Genomic DNA, 24,723 nt, shown 5'->3' with positions numbered 1-24,723 from the left:
TTCACACATATATCTAATATGGATACATCATCCGTCATATGATTTGTGGACGAAAATGGTGATGTATCTTTTGAGATATGTGTATTTTTTCTGTTTGAGTCGCCCGTACGTGAGAAAGGGTTACGATTTTTTTCCCCGACGTCTGCGCCGGTATGAATATGCATTTGATTGACATAATTATTGCTAGTCTGTATACACCAGACTCACTACCTGCGAAGTTTCGTGTTTGCGCAATTAATAGTTAGGTGAAAATAAGAGCAAAAAGACAACAGAATTTAAGAGAAAACACTGGACATGCACAACTAGATCATCCTCCTGCGCATGCGTTCTCCAACTGGTCAGTGCGCGCTTAGCCAATCAGCGGTGTCAGGTTCGGCGCACGGCGACAAGATTTTCGGTCCACAGGGTAGTGAGTGGGCGAGAGACGAACCCTTCAATGTGCTTCCGATACATTGGACTGCGTACTGCTTACGCTATGGATTTTACGCGGGTCACAAGTGACAGTGATCTCGATTTTTTCCCGACATAACAGTGCACCAAATGATAACAGAAAAGATTTTTTGAACACAGCATGGATATACTACCATAGTCATAAACCGAAGTTTCATTTCTGGGCAATGAAGGAAAATGTGAGAAAATAACACTTGTTCAAATTCATGAAATTCTTCCGTCGAGATGTTTTCATTGCAACTGATTGACAAATTGCCCTACATCGACGTAAATAAGCACTGAATTGATCAGTGTTTTAGTAGTAGCCATGATAAAAATCATGGGCGTACATATTCGAGCAGGATTCGAACCTACGACCTCCTGATCACCGGACAGGCGTCACCTCCACTAGACCACCGAACTTTTGCCCGACAGCAAGTGGTGGTTCTAATCCTTATAGCATGCAGCGGGTACTGCGTAATTATTCAAATTCATGAAATTCTTCCGTCGAGATGTTTTCATTGCAACTGATTGACAAATTGCCCTACATGCTATAAGGATTGGAACCAACACTTGCTGTCGGGCGAAAGCTCGATGGTCTAGTGGAGATGACGCCTGTCCGTTGATCAGGAGGTCATAGGTTCGAATCCTGCTCGAGTAGGTACGCCCATGATTTTTTATCATGGCTACTACTAAAAACACTGATCAATTCAGTGCTTATTTACGTCGATGTAGGTCAATTTGTCAATCAGTTGCAAAATAACACTTGTTTAGACACCAAATTTTCTGTTTTGGAAGCTAAATTTCGACGTTATTTTCACAGGTTTATTCTCAATAAGACCCAAAATAACTAACATTGCGAGTTACAGAATAGTTTCTCCTTCAATTTGCTGTAGATTTTATCATTCGATGGCTTCTGAGGTGAGATATTGCAATTGTCCTGCAACACTTCCCCAGCGGTTTTGCGTACACAAGCTGTTTACCTTATGCAAACGAGGCTTCGAGTTCATAATGCCTTTGGCGAGTTAATTGCACCGTATCGCCGCGCCTGTACTATTTATCCTTTTTTATATCTTTTAGCATGTATGATTAAATTATTGGACCCCATGCACGGAAGAGTAGAATAATTATAATAATGAATCTGAAATGGACAATCCATCCATTTTGTAATCTTTCTTTGAGTCACGTATATGAGTTTTGTATTGCTTTGTGTATTGTATAATGTGAAATGGATATCATAAACGCAGAAAAAATGAGGAAAAAGAAACAAATAGCATTGTGCTGATGTTGTGTGATGTGAATTATATCAAAGGACACCCAAGTCTCAAGGCGCTTGTCTTTCACGGCGGCAACAACGGCATGTACGAAGCCCTCTACCACGGTGTCCCGATGGTGGTCATGCCGCTGATCTACGATCACCCCGACGTGGCCGCGCGCGTGGTCGATCGCGGGATGGGCGTCGTCGTCGACTTCTTCTCCTTCACCATCGTAGATCTCACTGTCGCCATACACCAAGTGATAACAGATCCACGGTGAGCAAAAGAATACACTTTAATACAAAATATACACATCATGGTCAAGTTGTCGTCATATTCATAATCTGTCGGGGTTTTTTTTTTTTCGTTATTGCGAATCTTTTTTTCAGAATGGCCTGATCAGCAGGAAACAAAATACACGTAATATAGAATATACAAACATCATGGTATGCATCCAAAATGAAATAAAAGGGTACGATCATACAAATCAAAACAAACTACGTTATTTGTAATGGTAATGATTGCAAAACGAACCAAACAGAACCGTAAACATTTGTTGTTCATGTGACCCCAACTCAGACACATGGTTGACCTGAAGCTGTTAATCAATCTGTTTTCGCGAAAAATTCTTATCATCAGTCAATAATCACTTATGCAATTGAGATAAAGGTGATGTCATATAATGACTACTGACGTAAATATATCATTAAAGGACAAGTTCACCTTCATAGACATGTGGGTTGAGTGAATGCAGCATTGTATAGTAGAACACATCAGTGAGAGTTTGAGCAAAATCGGACAATCCGTTAAAAAGTTATGCATTTTTGAAGGTTCTGCTCAGTCACGGCTGGATGAGAAGACTACTAAAGTTTGTGATGTCATATGAGTACAACGTTATAAAGAAAGAATAAAGAAAATTCAACATATTTCCATTTTTCTCGCATAACAAAAGAACACTCGACTTCTCTCTTTCAGAAGGTAGGGGAATGATATTACCCTTAACATACGTCAGCAGCAGGTCGAAGAACTGTGCACTTTATTCAAAAAGTAAAATTTTGTGAAATTCTCTTTTTATTTTCCTTATATAGTTGTACGCATGTGACATCATACACTGTAGTAGTCTTCTCTTCGAGCAGTGACTGCGCAGATACTTAAAATATTCGTAACTTTTGAACGGATTGTCCAATTTTCCTCAAACTTTCACTGATGTTTTCTACTAATATTGCTGCATTCTCTCAATCCTTATGTATATGAAGGTGGACTTGTCCTTTAGATAAAATGACTACTTTGCATGTCCTTTTTGAGTGACCGAAATATGTGCCTACAATGTACCCTCAAATATAGATCAATTACCCCATACATAGTTTTTAAATCCTGGTCCGAAGGCAGCTAGTGTACCATTGACGTCGCAGAGTGTTTATGGATTCCAAATTTACTTGTATAATTATGTGTTCATCATGATGCACCGTTCGCGTGTAAATAACCATGGCAATAGACTTTAACTAATTTTCTGCCGAAATAATCAAAAGCTCGTGTACGTTACATGTGACAGAAAACCAAATGGCATGCCAAACACTCGGAGCAGATACCATGAAATGTTATCTAATATCGTCTAATTTCCACCAACGAATCAACAATTGTGCATCCTCAAGCACCTGCACACACATTCACCACCACCACCATCACACACCAGAATTTATTTTCCCCTGCTACCTTCCCAGCAGAATTTATATTGTTACGAATCTAGTACGTCCTTATCTTTTCCTCGGGCCGGCCATCTTTTCAAGTAATGCTTATAATGGCGGCCCTCTGCATAATCGTTTCTTAACTATAAATGTTATTCTTATCACTGCTGCATAGACATGCATACTGTATATTAAATCTCTTTCATATCGTTGTTTATGCAAGTCAAAAGACTGTGTTAAATTTATTTCATATATTTCCTACATGTTCATTATTATGTACTTATATGTATCGTGATTTATGCAAGTCAAACGACTCTGCGTTGAATTTACTTTGTATATTTCCTGCATCGTCATGACTATGTAACTTATGTATATTGATTTGCAGAAAATAAAGTATCTGTCAAACAAACAAACAAAACAAAACGAATCAACAACAAATTCCACCAGAATAGGGATTGAAGTCCTTACTAAAGTCTTGATGTTTCATTGCTGTATTTGATGTACTTGATGGATTTTGGAAATAGAAGAGTTTTCATGCAATAGATCGGTTATGCCTTTAAAGTAGGAACCTAATAACGTATGAATACAGTGACAGACAGTTGGAAAGTTGGATTAGGAGAGAAGTGTGTAATGTGATATGGCCATTCGCTTCTAAGTAGCTATAAATCGTTCATTTAATGTGTGAGGGCATCGCTACCAAGCTATCACAATCTTTAAGTACACATACTGAACCTTGCACATTGCACGTGCACAAAACAAAGCAACCGACTTCAATGGTATAATTGATAGTACGATGAAGGAGATCGTAATGATTATAAACGCTCCACTTCCTTTTAGCTCCACATCAAAAACATCACAACATCGCAGTTTCAAGTAACGGTAAGACAGTGTAAGGAGGTTCATAATGGGGACGTCTAAAAGCTCATAATACTCGGTGCAGAAAGGTTCAAGAGTAAAAACCACAAGACTACGGATTGTCACAACTTACACTATATAACATATCGAAAATGAAAACGATATACACACACAATGAAGAGGAAAAGAAGGAAATAGAGTGAAGCGTTTATAGAGTAGACGCAACTTTAGAAGTTGTATTTTGCCACATGAAGCAAATACAATGACGCGGCAAAAAAAAAGGCAAAGCAAAGCATAAACCTCCATAGTCAATTGCTTAGTCACGCGACAACTATTGTTTTGTATCTATTTACGACATGATTGATGGGCGATGATTTAAACATAGCTGGTTTCACTGTCTCGTGATAAAATTTCACTTCACTTTAGTTTCTCTTGGCAGATTTCCACCTTGTCTCCTTATGAATGCACGTTGTACATATATGGGTAAATTTACAATACTGGGCTTTGAAAAAGCAATGGTTTTTATTGCGTGTAATTTTCTTTGATTTTGTGTAGGCCTGCATATTTTCTAAAATGTAAATACAGATATCAAACAGTCAATGTAAACGAATATCCCCCGCCTTGAATGGACTAGGGTTATGAGAAACCAATCAAAATGGATTGAATAAAATTATGGTTATAAACATCCAAAGATATTGCTCTAACATTTATCTATGTCTTATTCAATGCATCAATTTATGAATTTTTCCCTACCATCTTCACTTGTCGATTTCTCTTTATCTACCGATCCCCACATCAACCATTTCATCCATTGTGTATAGCTATCGGGAGAATACTCAGCGAGTGTCTGCCATTTTCAAGGCTCACCCTCAACCGCCGCTCGAGCGGGCGGCGTTCTGGATCGAGCACGTGCTGAAGTACGGCGGCGACTACCTCCGCTCGTCGCGCACCGACCTCTACATCTGGCAGGTGTACTCGCTCGACGTCTACGCCTTCCTTCTCCTCCTCGTCTACCTCTCCTATCGCGTTCTAAAATTCTGCGTGATGCGACGATATCATAGGCGCCTACTAGCTGTCATCTTTGCCTGCTTGAAGATACCGTTGAGATACATTTGTCCACTGCGTCTTCGCAAGGTAGTCAGCAACCACATCAGCTGGCCCGTTGCGCGTGGTTTGTGGAAAAGAGGCTCATCTAGTACTGATAACATCAAAGTTTAGATATTGAACAAAACTGCCGAACTCTCAAGTAGCACACGTTATCACTTCATGTTTCTTGTCATGCCTTAGGTTCAGATTTCCACGCAGTAAAGCACATTCAAATAGGGTTTGAGAGGATTACTAATAACATAATGCAAAGAAATATTAATATGCAAAAAAAAAAAGAAAGCATAATACAGCCTCTTATCATTTCTAGATTATTAAACACGTGTCTGTGAAGTGTCAAATATGACATTACTGTCTACGGTAATATAGCTAATCAGAAAAAATACTCATTTTGAAATTCAGTAGTTGTCACAAAGGGAACGACATCTAATGTATTTCAGTTCACTGTATTTTCCTTGATTATCATTTATTGATTTTGTGTAATTTATGTGTTAGTCGAATGTCTAGGATTACAAAATAAGTAGACATCTAGGTAGATATATGAACAGAGAGAGATAGAGATAGGTATATGAATAGACATAGATAGATAGGCAGAGATTATAGAGTATGCGTATCATAGGTCGGTGTGTATGTGTATGTTTGTGTATATGCTTTTCTCCACCTTTTGTATGAATGAATCTTGACATACTGTGTTCTTGTCAAAAAATCAGGCCCACGAATTTCCATACTAACATCAGAGACATGTTGTATAGCGTGAACACCTTGCCATTGTGGTACGTAATGAAACGACTTCTCATCAATGAAAGATGGAAAATAAATGAATATATTCGAATTCACTTCATAACTTGTGGTTATTGTTTTCTTGTGAGGAACCTATGAGAAATAGATAATATCTTTGTAGATGCAAGCCCTCATGAGTCTAAGAGAAAGAGAAAATAAGAGAGAGAGAGAGAGAGAGAGAGATCTGAACAGAGAGATAAACCGGAACATTTATTAATACAGACACAAACGCGCGCACACACACTCACACACACACACACACACACACACACACACACACACACACACGCAAAACAAATACAAGCATGCACACACATAAACATACGCACATACAGGCAATCACACAGAGAAACGTTGGGTGATAATCTGAGAGAGAGAGAAAAACGATTAAGTTGTAGACAAAATAATTAGGAATATCTTTGAAGGCAAAAGTATAAACAAGTATCACGCTCATAGAGAGACAAGAATGAAAGTAAATTGTTTGACTTTCAGATCATTGACATCTCTGCTGACAATCAATCATGTTAATGATGTAATCATCAAATTAACACGACATTTTTACGCCTCCTTTACTTCTGGAATAGTTGATACATTGGAGTGGAAAAAACATTCCCGTATTGTCGCAGAAAGGAAGCGGATGGTCATGAAGAAAATTGCTCGCCTGAAAGGTAGAAAGAAAAAGAAAAACACTGACTGACGGCTGTTTCCTCGGTATTAAAAAAGGCTAAGTTTCCGCTGCTTAAAACATAATGGATCTGGTCACCGGATTCATTGAAGTTTAAAACATATAACGGATCATTATCATGAAATATATCAGCCTATTCTGGGGCCGTATTCTGAGAGCTAATTAAGTGTCTGATTAGCACTTAATTACCGAATTGGTATTCTGAGAGCATGATTAAGTAGGGGGTATATTAACTACCATAGCAACAAGCGTTTTGGCGGGAAGGACCTACGCGTTTGCGCGTATCAATGCGCGTGCACCTCTGAGAGGACTTAATCCCAGAGTTAATTACGAATCGGTATTCTGAGGGTGTAATTAAGTATGAAAGTTAATGGAAAACTTAATGATACCAAAGAGTGTCATTAACAGTGTCATTTTGTGAATCATTACTGGCTGCACATATGGAAAGTGCCGATGGAAAAGATGTTGAAGTTGAGTGGCACAGATGGAAGGCTAAATTTGTTGGTATTTGTAATGAACAGTGTCCGAGGATTACTTTGAGAGTAAGGGGTCTGAAGACAAAGTGGGTGACGCCTGAGTACACTAGATTATGTCATGAAAGAGATGCCCTTAGAAAAAAGGCTGAACATACAAAGGACCCACGGGATTGGAGGCTTTTCAGATGTTGTCGTAACCATGCGAATAATTTAAGAGTAACATTGAAGAGGTCGTTTTGTCATGAACAAATAGTGCAGAATAAAAGAAACCCATCAGAACTGTGGAAGTTACTAAAGGATATTGCCCCGACCTCATCCAAGAAAGTTACCAATCCATTGAACCTAGATGTCAATTGTGTGAATGAGTATTTTACTTCTATTGGTAGTCAGCTTGCTGCCAATCTTCCTACTGTTGATCCAATGAACCTGTCATTTCAGAGGTTTACTAGTCGCTCTGTATTTCAATTTGACAACATATCTGAGGATTTTGTACGAAGAGAGCTGCAATCAATACAAGTTAACAAGGCAACTGGCCTAGAGGGTGTTAGCGCACGCCTCATGAAGTTGGCGGCACCCGTTATCAGTACACATATTACTTACCTGTGTAATCTTTCCCTACAAACCAGCCGTATACCAGCTGAATGGAAACAAGGTCGAGTAACTCCCATTCATAAGGGGGGAGATCAGGGCAATGTTAACAACTACCGTCCCATAACAGTTATACCGACCATTATGAAAATCTTGGAAAAGGCAGTTAACATGCAGCTTCATGATTATTTGTCAGATAATCATGTCTTAACCCCTCACCAATCTGGATTTAGAAAAGGTTATTCCACCAGCACTGTTCTTGCGTATTTGAGTAATAACTTGTTGAGCAATATGGATAGAGGTATGCTGACTGGAATGGTATTTCTTGACATAAGAAAAGCGTTTGACTCTGTCGATCATACACTGTTATTGGATAAGTTACAAATGTATGGCATAAAGGATCAAGCCTTATCCTGGTTCATCTCTTACCTTTGTAACAGGACACAATGTACATCCTTTGCTGGTAAAACGTCTGATGTGCTGATGTTAAAATCAGGAGTCCCCCAAGGATCGATATTAGGGCCTCTTCTTTTTTCTCTGTTTATGAACGATCTCCCGTCTGTCATTGACCACGGTAAAATAATCATGTATGCAGATGACACTGCTCTTATGTACTGTGCTTCCAATCCAAGGGACATTGAAACATGTCTTAATCATGATCTGAATCGCGTGAGAATGTGGTTAGAAAGAAACCACCTCACCCTGAATACCGAAAAAACATGGTTCATGATGTTTGGAACACCACAAAAATTATCAAAATTGCAACACCCACCAATCAAAATCAATGTGTCTGATGTATCAATAAACCAGGTAAACAGTGTTAAATATTTGGGAGTCTGGCTGGACCAGCACATGACTTGGCAGGATCATGTAAAGTACATCTCAAGCAAAATTGGTTCTAGGCTAGCCCTATTGCGCAGAGTCAGAAAGTACCTTACCACAGATAGTGCCAAACTGCTCGCCAATTCTCTCATTCTCCCTTATTACGATTATTGCAGTATCTCATGGAGCAACTGCAGTAAAGGAACAAAAGACATTCTGATTAAGCAACATAAGCAGATGGCAAGAATTGTCCTTAAAACAAACATGCTCACTTCTACTTCCGAAATGTTCCGTACTTTGAAATGGATTGATATGGAAAAAAGATGGGAGTTCCAGAAAAGCAAACTATTGTTTGATATCATGAATGACAGCGCACCCTCTTACTTGTGTGACATAATCACATTGTCCACCCGCACTCATGGATATCGAACACGAAGTTCGGAGAATTATGGTGTTATTATTCCAAGAGTAAGAACTGAATGTGGTAAAAGATCCTTTTCAGTTGACGGTGCTCTACTATGGAATAGCCTGCCACCCCAAGTGCGAAATGCCCAAAGTAAGAACGTTTTTTGTTCACAGTATTTGAAATGGTGTTCTGGGTAATAAGTTTATCAATTTTTTTTTCTCTCTCGCGGGATGTTGATTCACGTTGTAGCGGAGGGTAGAAGAAGAAGCAGATTGTATGTTGTTGTTTGATATTGTATGATGATATTGCAATGTTGAGTATAGTTGATTTTGTTGTTAGAAATGAATGTTCACTTTTGACGTACAAAATAGTATAATGTATAAGTGAATGAAGAGTTTAGTGTAGATAATAGTTTTTGATTTGGTAAATTGATAGAAAAAAATTTAATGGTTGTATAATTTTTTCTTCTCAGACATGTATATTTTGATATATATGATATATTTATATTCATTTAGGGGGTGCATTTTTCTTTATAAACTCAGACAGTAAGTTGCATTTTTTCCCATCCCGGTTGCAAACTGCTACATTTAGTCTCATTCTTCATTTTCCCAATGTTATGATCAGTTCTATTCTGTTTGAGGTACTATTCGGAGTTATGTAAATGTTATTTGTTGTGATTGTCACCTTGTATGTATGTGTTTACAGGGCCCCCTGGAAAACAGTACTTGATTACTGACGGGGCCACCCTGTATAAATAAAACGAAATAATAATAATACTAATAATAATAACTACTCCGATATCACGCATTACATCGTGTTTTCTCTGCCACAACGATGCTTACCGTCTTCGGTAACCGAGGAGCGGTTGAATCTTGTTATCATGGTATCCGTCGAATTCAGAGAAAAAAAGAAATATAGCCGATCTTCGAGGAATTTTGTCATTTTATGTGAGCAAAGAGGTTGAGATCTTCGCGCGCGTAGGTGAGGGGTTGTAATCAAATACCGGAGTGTGCGCACGGAGCTCTTGGGTTGTAATTCTCGCTATCGCCAATGACGTAAAAAGTACCCGGATGTTGATTTAAGCGTCATTTACGGTGCATTATGGGATAGTCCGGTAGCAAAGTCACTTCCGTTCGTACGCGCGTGATACGTGACTAATGCTATTTACACACACAACCGACTGTATTCTACGTGTACTTCCGGTTTTCTCGACTTGAATTACAGCTTTAATATGATTTGAAATTTCTCCATTCTTAAGAAATTGCTGTTAATACGCCTATTGGTTGTTGCTGCGAAGCTGCCATGTGTTGTTCGCACGACAATAAATGAAAAAAATCTGCAGAAATAGGACCCTTACTGGTATGCGAGACGTGACGTGGCCGCGTGGGTGAAGTTTGCGGGTGACTCCACAGCGCAGTACGTGCACGCGCGACTTACTAGTACAGTGTAGTGGTAGTATTATAGTAGCACTAGGTAGTAGGCCTTGTGCCTACGTACATTGTACGTACTTACTTGGAAGAAATTGCTTCGGAGACAGGATAAGTTCGAGATCACTGTTCGTTCCCGATTGTGTTCGCGACATTTCGACAGAGAACAAATGAAAAAAAAAAAAGATGGGCATTCCATGACGATATACTGCATATCCAGGTGGGTGAATATTTTCCAGCATATTTTCAGCGTATGCAGAGATGACTGATCTGTGATGTGCACATCGATCGCATGATCAAGCAGTACGGTATGTGTTATGTAATTAGCTTATGCGCTGCGTGCAGTGGTGCATGTTGACCGAAATATCGGTCTGTATCTGTCCGTCGGGGAATGTTCCGCGGAGACTGCGTCTGGTTTCACCGATCCCCTCCGTCTACGGAGGACAGCGTTAATGGCAAAATATAAAAGAGTCCTCCGGACAGACGGATCTTTCTGTCTATGGTGCATGCTAATTCAAGGCCGGCCGCCGGCGCGGGACTACAGTGTACGAGTATGACAGGCCTGGCCACTCGCTGGCTCGGGCTGGCGGTACACAGCGGCCTACATACTGTAGGTACCGTGGTCGGCGCTGCGCTATAGGTAAGGTACACGTACGCGCACGCTAGCGTTGTGCAAATTATGCCCCGCGCCGGAAGTGCCCTTGCTACCAAGTGCACTAAATCTTGACGAAAAGACCACATCCGGGTACTTTTTACGTCATTGGCGATAGCGAGAATTACAGGGGGCGTGCAGGAGCGCGCATTGAGGGCATATTTGCGCGTGTAATCATCATTTTGGCTTCTAACAACGCATCTGATTGGATGGAATAACAATTAGATGGGAGGGACCTAAGATAATTACAGGGGACTTAATCATACCTTAATTACGTCCTCAGAATACCGATTTTGCCCATGATTAAGGGCCTATTAACTTCACGACTTAATCACGAAGTTAATTACAGACTTAATTACGACCTCAGAATACCACCCCTGGCCCTTCCCACGGTCACAATTCATGGCCAAACTCACTTAAAGTGGTGTCATTTATGACACAGAAGCGTGGGATTCATGGGCTTGATAGGTGACCAGATTCATTCGCTGCTCACCGGGGTACCTTCGAAAACCACAGATAGCACCCATCAACGAAATTATGCATTCAAGCACATAGGTAAAGGTCGACTCAAATCGAGATCCTTCGTCTGTGTGTGTATTCTATGCAATAGTGTAATCAGTGAAAAAGCTGTTCACAATTCGTTACGGGCATTCTCATATAATTATGTCTGAACGGGGCCAACCTTCCCAGCCTTTATCAATATTATACAAATTGAGATGGTCAATTTCAATATGACGTTCACAATGCTATAATCGTTTGCTATTTTCTTTATCGACAGATGTCTGTCAGTATTAGGCGAGTAAACAATTTTCCTATGTGTTCAGGGTTTTTGTCAAACCACTCGAACTTCATTTAGCTTGGAACTGGACAGAATTCTAACGACAAGAGTTTCGCTTTTCTGCTTCGACTTTTCTTAATCACTGTGTTCAGTTTGCACCATTCACGGACCTCATTCCTCACAGATTTTTGTCGAGATCAGTTTTTTTTTTCTATTTCATTTTCAATCAGAGGGTGAAGCAGGATTACAGCAACTCACATGGTCAACATCACCACCATCATAATCAGTTTCAGTTTCAGTCTAGTTTATTTCTTCACTTGTATAGATGAATCATATGACGAATCAACAATAAAGTTTTCATCATATATATATAGTAAAAAAGAACTTACAGCAATAGAATATGAATTCATGTGCTATATATACAGTGCGAGAAGATGAAGCATTCACCTGACGCAGCTAGTTATATATATATATATATATATATATATTAATATATATATATATATATATGTATATATAATATATATATATATATATATATATATATATATATATATATATATATATATATATATATAAGTGCGAGAAGATGAAACGTTCAGAGTCTATCATATTATGTGTTATCAATTCGAAAATCCGATTGTAATTTTTGGGGGACATACTGCGGCATGTCCCCAAAAAATTACAATCAATTTTCGCATTGATAGCAGCCAATATGATTATTTTTTTAAAAAGCTACTTCAGTGTCTTAAACTACAGTGCATAACATTTTGGCTCTATTTTGCAGAAATCCCCATTCGATTGGTTAAGTGGTCACAGAGAAATGTGGATTGTTGTAAAGCATGTCATGAGTCTGATTCTTCGAAGTGTAGCAATTCGATGATCTTGTGTGTGAATAATAGACAGAACGTGGAGGGAAGAGATTCCCGACATCCTCTACAAAATTCCTTATTTCTCTTTGACCACTGAAGCAAATCGAATGGGGTTTTCTGTAAGATGTGGGCAATGAGTTATATATAGTTTCATACCCTGAGTTTGTATTAAGATTGATGAAACATTCTAAAGATACCACAGCGGAGGGCCACGTTGTAATTTTTTTGAGGGGGACATACGGTATATATCATGTTTGTGTATGTTTGTGTGTGTGTGTGTGTGTGTGTGTGTGTGTGTGTGTGCGTGATACTTGACTGAGATATCGGGTGCTCGTCAAGCCAATTCGGCACCCACGCCTTGTCATCATACAGTCCACGAGTTCGACACAAGGCAAGCAAGGCCCATGAGTTGACATCAAGCAAAAAATGCCAACGAGTTCGACACATTAAGCCCCAATGACAAATTCCCGTGAACCATTGAGGCGCGACGGTATTTCCTTTTTTTCTACTGTCAAATTTAGATAAATGCTGCGAAGATATCAACCTATTCTGTTTTAAATAACACCTAAACAGATCCTTGTCATTTGATTGGTTGTATGATCTTCATTATAACACCGGGGGGGGGGGGGGGGGGGGCATTTCACGAAGCAGTTTGTCCGACAAACTTGTCGGACAAATTTGCTCTCAGTCAATCAGATGCAACGATTTCAGTAGCTTTTGACAGATTGTCATAAAAAGATATATGACGAAATGCTTCATGAAAATCCCCCCCCCCCCTCTCCAGATAGATCCTTGTCATTTATTGGTTGTTTGCTGTTGATCATTCATCCCATCTTAATATCACGTCATCATTCGTGCAATTGTGGCTCAATTTACAGCATAATCACAAATTGAAGATGAGCGTGATGTTATTTAACGGTAGTGATTTGAAGACGGAAAGGACATAGGAAATAATGGGAGACCAAGAAATAATAGGATTTTTATAGTGAATAATATGGAACGCCACATTTTAGGCACAACGTCAAGTGTCACAATGGAATTTTGTTGGAATAGGCAACTTTTTTGATATACAGTTGGTGTTGCACGTTAAAAGTTAAAAGCCGGAAAGGGAGTTAAACTTGAATGTTGTGTACTCTGGGTGCGATTGATGGTGCAATGCGATTATACACATAATTGTCTGCATATAGACAATTCGAAAATAGCTGTCCAGCTGAAAATGGGCTTTCAATCATTAAGTAAACTAAACAATCTTAATATCAAACTATTAGAAATATGACCATAGTTGTTGAACTTCATACAGCGTATGATTAGCAGGAAATCAGAAACAGGAAGAGGAAATAAATGTGCAGTATAATATTTCGATTATGGTTATGAACATCAAAACTTGTTACTCTTAACATTTATCTACGTTCTATGCAATGCATCACTGTATGGATTGTCTTCCTTCCATCTTGACTTGTCGATTTCTCTGTATCTACCAATCTACACATCAACCATTTCACCCTTTGTGTATAGCTATCGGGAGAATACTCAGCGAGTGTCTGCCATTTTCAAGGCTCACCCTCAGCCGCCGCTAGAGCGGGCGGCGTTCTTGATCGAGCACGTGCTGAATCATTATTGTCATAGTGTGTCATCATTAATCATTATATAAACTAAACAATCTTAATCATAAACTTAGTGGAAATATGATCATGTTGAACTTCATACAGCGTATTATTAGCAGGAAATCACAAACAAGAAACGGAAATACTTGTACAGTGTATTTCGATTGAGCATCATGAGGAAACATCACGTTCTGTGTATAACTTTTATTTGCTTACACTTGAAATTTTGTGTTCAATAGCTGTACAGCTGCAAGCCGGCTTTTAATCCTTGTGGAAATTAAAGGGATGGTATAGTATTAGCGAAGATGAGGATTATTGGGCTTCAACGTTTTGCGAGATACCAAGAAACCACTTAAGAAATGATACAGAGCATACCATTTTAACATGAAGTCAAAGTTTATTACAGTAGATAAAAATCGGTTTTAGAATGGCTGAGACATCCAAAAACAAAGGAAAAAAGAAGCGATCCTAATAAAGGGTGGGTCTGTTTTAATATGGACCACGTCGCGGTCCCTGTCAGGTGTTTTCCACTTGCGAATCCTTCAACCATGCTATCAACGCCATTTACGCTATCAACAATTATCCCACATCATTATCATAACTCAACTTGACCTTAGAACTGTTGATGATGCCCAAGGCCGCAAGCATGGGCCCTTGTCAGGGCCGGCCTTGAGTATAATATCATCAACATCGAAGGTCTAACTGGCGCCAAACAAGATCTTTTGGCAGATCTATGCACCAGGCATAGTTGTGATATCCTCTGTCTCCGAGAGACGCATCGCGGACCTTCACGGGTACGTCCTCGCATCTTGGGTATGCAACTCCCATTGCCGAGAGGCCACATGACCAGTATGGAAGTGCAGTATTCTTACGCAATGGGCTGTCTGCTGACAAGATATCTATTTCTGATAAGGATGACACTGAAATCATTACCATCAACACCAAGGGAATATATTAATTTGTCAGTTCGGTGTATAAACCTCCTTCCATCATATTTGTCATTCCCCCTGATGTCACCAGCGGTCGCATCAATGTTGTCATCGGAAACATTGACAGCCACCATGTCAATTGGGGATATGCTGAAACTAATGAAGATGGTGAGCAAGTCGAGAGCTGGGCAGACTCCTACCAACTGTCTCTCATTCATGATGCCAAGCTCCCTCCTTCTTTCAACAGCTCACGATGGAGCCGGGGGTACAACCCAGATCTGATTTTCACATCCAGTATTGTTGCCAATCAGTGTGAGAAGATTGTTCTGGATCCCATTCCCCACACACAACATCGACCAATATAATAATAGTAATAATATAATAATAATATGTCTAAAGATCTCTGCAATCATCTCTCCCCGTGCTGTTCCCTTCAGGCGACGTTTCAATCTCAAGAAAGCCGACTGGAAGGGCTTCTCTTAAAAATATGGCTGATTGGCGAGACAGATATTGAAGCCACCGGATTAAGAATCTTGGCTGGTAAACTGTCAGGCCAGTGTGTGTGTATATATATACATTATATATATATATATATATATATATATATATATATATATATATATATATATATATCATTAACTACCCCAGAAACTACCCCACTCCTGCCTGACATGCACCACCGCACACAAACCTTCCCCCAATATCACATGATCACTCACATCCCGCCACAAGACAGCCACAAGACATCCAGGCAACGCAAACGTCTGCTTAGCAGGTAATTACATTATTTAGTTTATTTATGATATATGTTTGATAATTTTTATTGCATGATATGTTTCTATGCTATATCTACTCACTATACACTCATTTACAGTTATATATTGTTGAATGTGTTGCAAAGTGCAAAAAAAAATATTGCCAAGTATGTCATGTAACTATTAACCCATGCTCAATTTATATTTAATATATTGTGTTAATGACTTCAGATTTGTTATGCTCAAAAATATATATTTCGTTTCACAAACAGACATTAAAGCTGAGGAAGACCACGGTCGAAAGCTTCACAACTCTGCCGGTTTCATGCGACATCTTCTGTTATCTACATTGTCTCAACTATATATATATATATATATATATATATATATATATATATATATATATATGTATATATATATATATACATATACATTGTAGTTGTTCCGCGTATTGGCAGTACTAGAAATAGCAATAATAAAGTCACAACAGAGGAATGCAGGGAATGCATTGATAGCCAATCTTGATTTAATGAATAATCCGAATTTTCGAGAAACCTTCCTCTTCTTCAGGGATGACAGTGTTAATACTGTCATCCCTGAAGAAGAGGAAGGTTTCTCGAAAATTCGGATTATTCATTAAATCAAGATTGGCTATCAATGCATTCCCTGCATTCCTCTGTTGTGACTTTATATATATATGTATATATATATATATATATATGTATATTCAGTGAAAACTTTGAGCAAAGACAATGGGTTTTCATCGGGATTCGAACCCGAGACCTCCGGATTACTAGACCGGTGCTCTACCGACTAAGCTGTTGAAAGACCTTGTTCGGTGTTCGTCCCAAACCCTTAATTCTCTTTGCTCGTGTGGTCAGAAGCTATAGTGTGTGTATGTGTGCCACACACACACACACATTAACCTGACATAAACGCAAAGGATGTAAATCAACTTTGGAATAAATGCGAGGGATCACCGAAGCGATGCAGCTTTTTATTATTTTGTAATATTTTGTAATATTTTGTAATATTTTGTAATATTTTGTAATTTTGTAATATATATATATATATATATATATATATATATATATATATGTACATGTACATGTACATATATACATTTGGAGCGGAGGGTTCTCCGCTATTGTTTCTGTATCATTTACCGTTATAAGTATTGTATGACACGAACTCTATCATGATAGGACGCAGCTACTTTCTCACCGTTAGTCGTTGTGCTCAGAGCAGCGTTTATTCGGGTTGCCAATGTAGTGAAAAAGGTGAATGTAAGTCGATATAAGAAACTCTTTTTGCAGAGGGTTTCCATGTTCACAGTGAATCAACGCCTTTACTGGACCGTAACGTTGCCTTAAATTGAAGAAGAACTTGTCAATTTTAGTTTGAATGCGCTAAACCATTTTTGACAATTATGACTTTTCAATGACAATTCATGATTCGAATTAACGTGAAGGGTTTCAATGTTCACGGTAGATCTTTGGTTTTTTTCTGGACCGTAACGAGGCCTTTATGAGTCAAAAAAAAAAAAATCGTCAACATGTTAGGGATTTTTTATAATGACTTTCCAAGGATGACTATTTATGACTCTTGTTCGAATCAATGCTATCATTACATTCATCCCTTTTTGACGTTTTTGGAACTAAAAGCCGCAAGTAATCGGGACAAGGAAATTGAAATGCGAATGAGACCTTGTGATTACAATACAGGCTTTTTATATTGTTTCGCGACAGTAGCGGTAGACATGCAGAAACCGTGTAATGTAAATCAATGAACACTCGATAAAGCCGGTTTTCTTTCATGTCTAAAACATGTTTTTATCGTCATTTGATTTCCGCCATGGAGAAGGATATATCAGCATATCACACAAAGAGGAATAGATGCTTTTTAAATGAATGAATCAATCTTGTATTGTTAAAATGACTGAGGGATTTCCCAACAGAGTCAATCTCATTCATGTTCAAATCAAATAAATTAAATATTATCCTAGGGTAAAACTTAAACTTGGCATGTTGTTTAATAGGTATAATTTCAGCGATTGTTATTGAAATTTGGACTTTCTTTTGCATTTTGCATTGTATCCGCTTGCCTGTGTATTGCATTGAACTTGTTTTTTTTTATTTTTATACTCTTCTGAGTGAAAAAAATGAAATGTTAATGTTTATTCAAGCTATTCTCGCTGTTCAATTCTTTCCCCTCCTTGTTCACTCTATTTTGTTCACCCTTGATTTGATCTCTTAGTCTACATGCGTTTACTCTTACCGTGCCAATTATTATTTTTTTTTTATAACACGCAGTATTACTTTCGATGTGCATAATGCTTGGGATTTTTTTTAATGAATATACCCTAATCTGCTGCGAGGCTGCCATATAAATATAAACACGAGATGTGCATTCTTTTAACAACGCCAAAATATAATTTACCCACTGAGTGCACGTCACAATAAGGTTACTCACGGTCACATGATCTGCACTTATTTCAAGATATGGTTGCTTTCAGTTTCAGTTTAGTTTCATACTAAAAAAAAAAAAAGAAGAGAAGATATTTCGAGGCCAAAAAAAAAAAAAAATACATGCACAAAATACGTCTCACGAATGTATAAAGTGAAGATCGTATAAACTGTAACCACCATTATGCTGATATAACAAATGCAATTGAGTATATGAATATAAGAACGACCCAAGTCCATGGAAGACCATTTCGAGTAAAGTAAAAAGAACTTAATATCTTTTTTATTTGTCCAATACTATTCTATTTAACTGTGATGGGAAGGCAACATTGTATATACAAATTAGAACATTATTATTATGACAATTAACATTTACATTAATCGTGGAGAGGCCATTTTGTGTGGTGGACTTGGGTCGTTCTTTGATTCATAGGCATGATATTCTGCTATAGAGATGAGAGAAGGATGAGAGAGTGCGCTATAATATGAATGTAAGAATGACCCATTCCTTCATTCTTACATTAATATAAGATTTAACTCATTCATTTCAGGTACTTCCGGGGGTCATTAGGATTTATCATTTATACACAAGATGAGTCCATGCATAAGCTACAATTTCCCATGTCAAACTGAATTTGGCCAAAAATTGGACTTGGGTCGTTCTTATATTCAGGTCTCCAATTAGCAGGGAGCAGAGACAGCGAGATAGAAACACGAAGGAAACCTACGGAAAGCTAAAGCTTGAGAGAATTGTAGGTTTCCAAGGAAATATAAGTCCTCAGCATGATAGAGGTTGGTAATGAGTTGAAACAGACCAAAGTGAGTTAACTTTCTATTATTGCACACAAACAGTATACGATAGTAATAGATTGCACATGGAATCTGACAATGTTTGAATGACTGTTATACTAATCCAGAGTAGTCATTAAAATAGGATGACTTTAATTAACGTTTAACAAAATAAAGAGATGTACTCTGAGTAATTTCATGGGACAAATAATGTCATTGTTTAGACATAATTGCATTTTAATAAAAAACAATTCGAGTGCGTGAGAGATATCATTGATATATTAACATATTCTGCTGATTGGGATATTATGAACCAAATGGTTTCTTTTAAACATAAACCTATTTGAAAAATTGTTTGCAGTTTATTATTGTGGATAGAGGGTACACAAATATTCCCAAATTATAAACAAGCAATTATTCATTTACCATATGGATTTTATTCCTGCAAAATTATTCATTCCTATGGGAGAGACTACCAGCGTGATTAATAATTCGAATAACACGTTCTTTTTATTCTAAGAAGCTTGTTTTAGGGGGTGGTGAATAGGTAGTCCTTAGTCACTCTGTAAAAAGTACTCAACGGTTTTCTAATAAAGCTTATGTAACTCAGTTGAAAAAAGAAAACAACAGGAGATCAGATTTCGGGAGTTACACCTGAATTCGAATGGCTGGCTATTCACTGTCTCTTTAAACAGAGAATAACGAAGTGTATGCCTGTGATTATTGCACCAGCAAGCAAAATCACCCGCCTTCTCGTTCTAGTAAAATATCGGCTGACACTCCTGTAGCCTGCTTCTTTCCTCAAATAATTCCTGCAGAATGTCTCTAGTTGTCTACCCGCGAAAACCAGCACGCGGAACACGAGGTAAATGGAGAGAGCCAGAAAGCCAAAGACGTCCAGTGAGGAGGATTGCCAGAAGTGCAAGTCACAGCTAGATGGTCGTAAGTAGCCTCCGCCGTGTTGCAGAATGAGTTCGATCCAGTGCACTGCGAGGTCCATGGGACGTAGAGGGCGCTCCTTCATGATTGCCGAGACTCGGCGAGCATTGTCTCTGAAGCTGCGGTTGAAAGGAAAACGGCTCCTGATTATGAACATGTATAGTAGCATGGTACATTACACTGATATTCAAATGACTAGTAAATATCAAAAGTCTGTTGGGTCTCAGGAAAGAGAATTTCAAACCAACATCGTAATAATATCAAATAGCTGAAGAGCAATGTATCATTGCTTACATTATACACTTAGGCCTACAATTTCTAACAAACAATAAATAACAAAAGAACATGATTTGTGTAATGCATGTATGCCTTGTATTTTGTTTCCATCTTTTGTTTTGGATGGAAATAAATGAAAACTGCATTGAATTGACTTTGTGAAATTCTCGTCCATAGTGTGCATGTAGTATGGGTTTAAAGTTCTATTAATTTTTTTTGTTGTTGCTTATATTGTCTAAGAACAAAAAGACTGAAGCAAGAGGCGGATTAAACTGGTAAAATGCGTTCACCGTTGTGATAAGAAAATCCTGTGAAAACATTGAGTAGTAATTTATGTTGTCTGGTGGAAGAGTCTGTGAAAGGATCGTCTTGGTCACGTGACAACAGCCTTTGTCACAACATGTTCATCTACCTATGATTATTCATGACTTCAAGGATGGAATGGGAAAGCCCCTCGCTCGTAGCGCGGGAAAGGTCTGCCGACAACCCGAGACCGCGCTCGAGCACACGAGCCGCTACATCCCAGCCTTCGGGGGCTATGGGGATGACAACTACTGGTACGCCGTGGTAAACGGCTTCGTAGAGGCTGTTCGTTTCTCCTGAGAAAATGAGTAATTTCACCGCCCCGTGGCCTGGAAATAGGTGAAATAGCGGACAGGAGAGGAACAGATGAATTTACATATTATTATTGTGTATTACATCGTCATCCAAAAGATTTAATTTACACCATACACCTACGAGTACAGTTCAACCATGTGTGGAATCAAGTATAGGGGGCATGCTGGACTGAAGAGGTCTACTGCTTGGAACCGTTTACAACAAGTAGAAACAATTAACAAGTTAATCATACAACTTCAGAAAACAAATCGGGATGATTTTAGCATTTCATTGAGAATACGATTCGCATGTAGCATTTAAAAATCATAATGCTTCATACTGACTTCGGTTTGGTTGTGCTGGATACCTGCAAATTTCTAGGCGGGGGAGGTTGGGGGTTATTAGCAAGAGAAGGACTGAATGCATGAGTTTATTTGGCGACATCTGTGTGTGTCAAATGATTTTTTTTTTTCACCGTCGATGATTTTTTAATCAGGCATCGTTTATCATATTCAGTGGTAGCAATTTTGTTGCTTTAAGTAATCATACCTGTGGTATACACAGGCCTGCAATGAATGCAGCTCAATGTGGATGACAGCATTTGTCATCCATTCGGATAAAAGAAAGTGGAAAAGGGGTTTTCCCAAAGAGATCTTAGGGTTATCTCTTCGGGTTTTTTCTTACTTACCAAGCAAGTCATTTTGCGGACACCACTTCACGAGTTTGGTGTTCGCTCCCAGCAGAACGCCCGAAGGCATGGGCTCATTCGTCTGCCAGATAACCGCCTGGGGTATCGCAGCAAGGGCTCGCGAAAGCTTGGTGAGGTCAGATATCTGAATCCCAGATTTAGCGCCCGCACTTGTGTCTTTGGTGCCAAGGGCTACGAGTACGACGCCCTCACCCGTCGGTGATATCAGTTCCATCCAGTCCTATAACACGTGACAAACAGCAGTGACTGACGGAGAATTAAAGCGTCACTGATCAAGGAGAAACTGGAAAAGAGTCTTGCATTACAGTAGTGTATGATAACATTTATAGTGGTTTATTTTAGTAGTTATCACCTATCAAAATTTTGTGCATTCCGAATGTAATTTTTCTACATACTGTTGGATAAGTAATGATATTATTCGTCTCTAAAGATGAAATGTTTGCATTTGTTAATTTTATCAATATTTCATGTCACATTTACAAGTGTACATAACAATGAAATCCTGTTTGTTTAAGAACGAATACATTCTTTAGAAAATGCTCTTTCAAGTGGATTTTCTTGATTTTAAAGCTTTGGTGTCTGTTGCGGTGTTACTCTTTACTGACGTCAAGCACAGAAGTCAGCTTTAGAAGAAAAAAAAAATGAAAAAGGCAAGAGATAAAAAAGGATTCAATGATAAGCCAGGAGGTATCATGGGGCATTGTTCTTTACACAATATCATAAAGTAATTTCATTCATTGTTCTTTATGGAGTACTACATGAGTGTGAACGCAAGTACAAAATAAGTCTTATAGACTTGGTCTTGAGGTGCATCTATCAATGTCTAATAAATCTAGAGCTGATTGCCCTTACCAACGTTTACCACAATGAACATCATTTACAAAAATAAGTATATCAATTGTATATCCAAATTATTGAAAGAACAGTTTGAAGTAAAGGAAATGGAGGAGGTCTACTAAAATGCAAAAACCTAATCCCTCAAAACCACCAACGTAAACCGGTGGGACAAAGGTTGCAAACTAGCTGGGTTGATTACCGATCACTAAAATAATGTTGAACAGAAGAATCAGACGTGGGGTGTAATGAATGACCGCATCTGAATAGGACAGGAATGAAAGTGATGAGAGAAATAGAGTAAGGTCAAATGATCATGGGTGATAACCTAATGAGCTACACAAACACTGAACTGAACTATACCAAACCAGAAATGAAAAGGAGTTAAACAAAAAAGAACACTCAAATGTCATCTTGAACGTCATAATCGTTATGACCACCAGTAAAAAAATTTAAACAAGAGCCCAATAACAAAATAATGAACACTCATCCGGCTTCCTCTTAAGGGTTAATTCCCAACAAGCGTGTGGCTGTCTACACCTGTAAAGCTATTCTGACAAATCAGATCGAACTCTTCTCTCATCCAAGACCCTTTTTCGTTTGCTTAATTATCTTTTGTGACTAAATTTGTTTGTTTTTTTCTGCTGAGAAACAGTTGATATAATAAGCTTTTAAAATGATATTCCCTAGGTTTTGATTTACGGGTGTTAAGACATAGCACGAGTTAAACCAATCCCTTTACTGTACATCCTACCAACAAAATTCACTTGAAGAATTTGGAGTTTCCTGCCTCAGACGGGGAAAAGAATCAAACGATAACTGATAAGTTTAGATTTAAAGAAAACTATTGACAGTATAATAGATATTGATGGCAGACTAACCTCATCCAGCGGCTTTGGGTCTCGAGTCGTCAGTCCGCCGACTGCCACGGCGTTCGGAGCCAGTGGAAAGGGAAAATCTATAGCGAAGTCAGAATTGATTAAGACTAGCTGAGCGTTTGAAATCACGCGATTGATGGGGACTCGAATTTCGTATTTAAAGTTGAAGAGAAATAGATAAACGTCATTCGTTATGAACAGTGAAAGATCTTCGTAAAAGGAGGAAATTGTGTTGAAAACGCGTTGGCGAAAATTCATCTTGTGCGATAGACCGGATGAAATCTCTGGAAAATAGGCGGTGGTATCGGGCGCCCCCACGCGGCGGGAAAGGGAAGGTTCGATACCCCTGGGGACAACGAGAATGTATGGGACGTCAAGTACGCCGGCGAGCAAAATAGAGCAGCCCTTGTGCGCGTCGACGATCAGGAGGTCGTAGCGCACTCCTTGGTTTCTTTGGGTGAGTACGTGGTCGAGTAAGAAGCTGCACCTCGTAAGGCTTCCAGCGATTGTCTGCTGGTGTCGGGTCATCGAAACACCGGAGTTAAAGGTCTGGCTATGAAGACAACGTCGAGACGGTGATCGGAACGGATTCTTTCTAACGAAGGTCGTCGTGCTATCAGCAAAGACATCGAACTTGAGGTGGGAATACGCAGTGTCGTCATTCAGTTCCTCGTAGTGGCAGTCGCTGACCAGGGCGGTAACACAGTGCCCGTTTTTCACTAATCCTCGAGCCAGCGCAGACAGCAGGGAAAAGTCGCCATCAGTTTGCTTTTCGGAGTACATCAAAATTTTCGCTCCAGAAGAATGAACGACATAATTCAACCATACAGCAATCATCACATTCGCTCTAAGATACGACATTGTTGATCTTCTCATTATCGCCTTCCTTTCAGCTTTCTCAAAATGTCTGCCTATTACACGAAACAACATGGGCAAGAGCTTTCCTGAATTAGACCTAGAGGTATCCCACCAGCACGTTTTAATGTCATCGGAATATTTTTAAGAGGCTGGGCCCGGAATATGCCAGCAACTATAATACCGAACATGTCTACCAGGTATAAGAAGAGATTATGCGCTTAACATATTGTAAAAGACATTCTAGGCGATCTGAGTTACTTCTGCGCACGGCAATT

At 38.8% G+C, this 24,723-nt stretch overlaps 2 protein-coding genes across 2 annotated transcripts in view; one reads left to right on the top strand and one right to left on the bottom strand.

Moving 5' to 3' along the window:
* LOC139745093 (UDP-glucuronosyltransferase 2C1-like) overlaps positions 1 to 5,540 on the top strand; it is a 37,432-nt gene extending 31,892 nt beyond the window's left edge. The window contains exons 3-4 of the mRNA XM_071655513.1: positions 1,742 to 1,961; positions 5,047 to 5,540. Of these exons, the coding sequence (XP_071511614.1) occupies positions 1,742 to 1,961; positions 5,047 to 5,443 (617 nt within the window). The 3' untranslated portion in view covers positions 5,444 to 5,540. The remainder of the gene's footprint in view (positions 1 to 1,741; positions 1,962 to 5,046) is intronic.
* A 9,563-nt stretch (positions 5,541 to 15,103) lies between these two features.
* LOC139745126 (UDP-glucuronosyltransferase 1A1-like) lies at positions 15,104 to 24,373 on the bottom strand. Its single transcript, XM_071655545.1, has 6 exons — positions 23,935 to 24,373; positions 23,594 to 23,670; positions 21,858 to 22,098; positions 20,985 to 21,204; positions 20,195 to 20,415; positions 15,104 to 15,339 (listed from the first exon to the last, which is right to left on the bottom strand). Exons 1-6 carry the CDS (start codon positions 24,371 to 24,373, stop codon positions 15,104 to 15,106), a joined length of 1,434 nt encoding a protein of 477 aa, XP_071511646.1.
* Between the last annotated feature and the right edge of the window lie 350 nt (positions 24,374 to 24,723).

Source organism: Diadema antillarum, unplaced genomic scaffold (assembly GCF_040938485.1).
Source record: "Diadema antillarum isolate AM-2024a unplaced genomic scaffold, OU_Dant_1.0 seq00001234_RagTag, whole genome shotgun sequence".
Classification (NCBI taxonomy): domain Eukaryota; kingdom Metazoa; phylum Echinodermata; class Echinoidea; order Diadematoida; family Diadematidae; genus Diadema; species Diadema antillarum.
The sequence above is the reverse complement of the archived record's forward strand: the minus strand, read 5'-3'. Positions and strand labels throughout refer to the sequence as shown.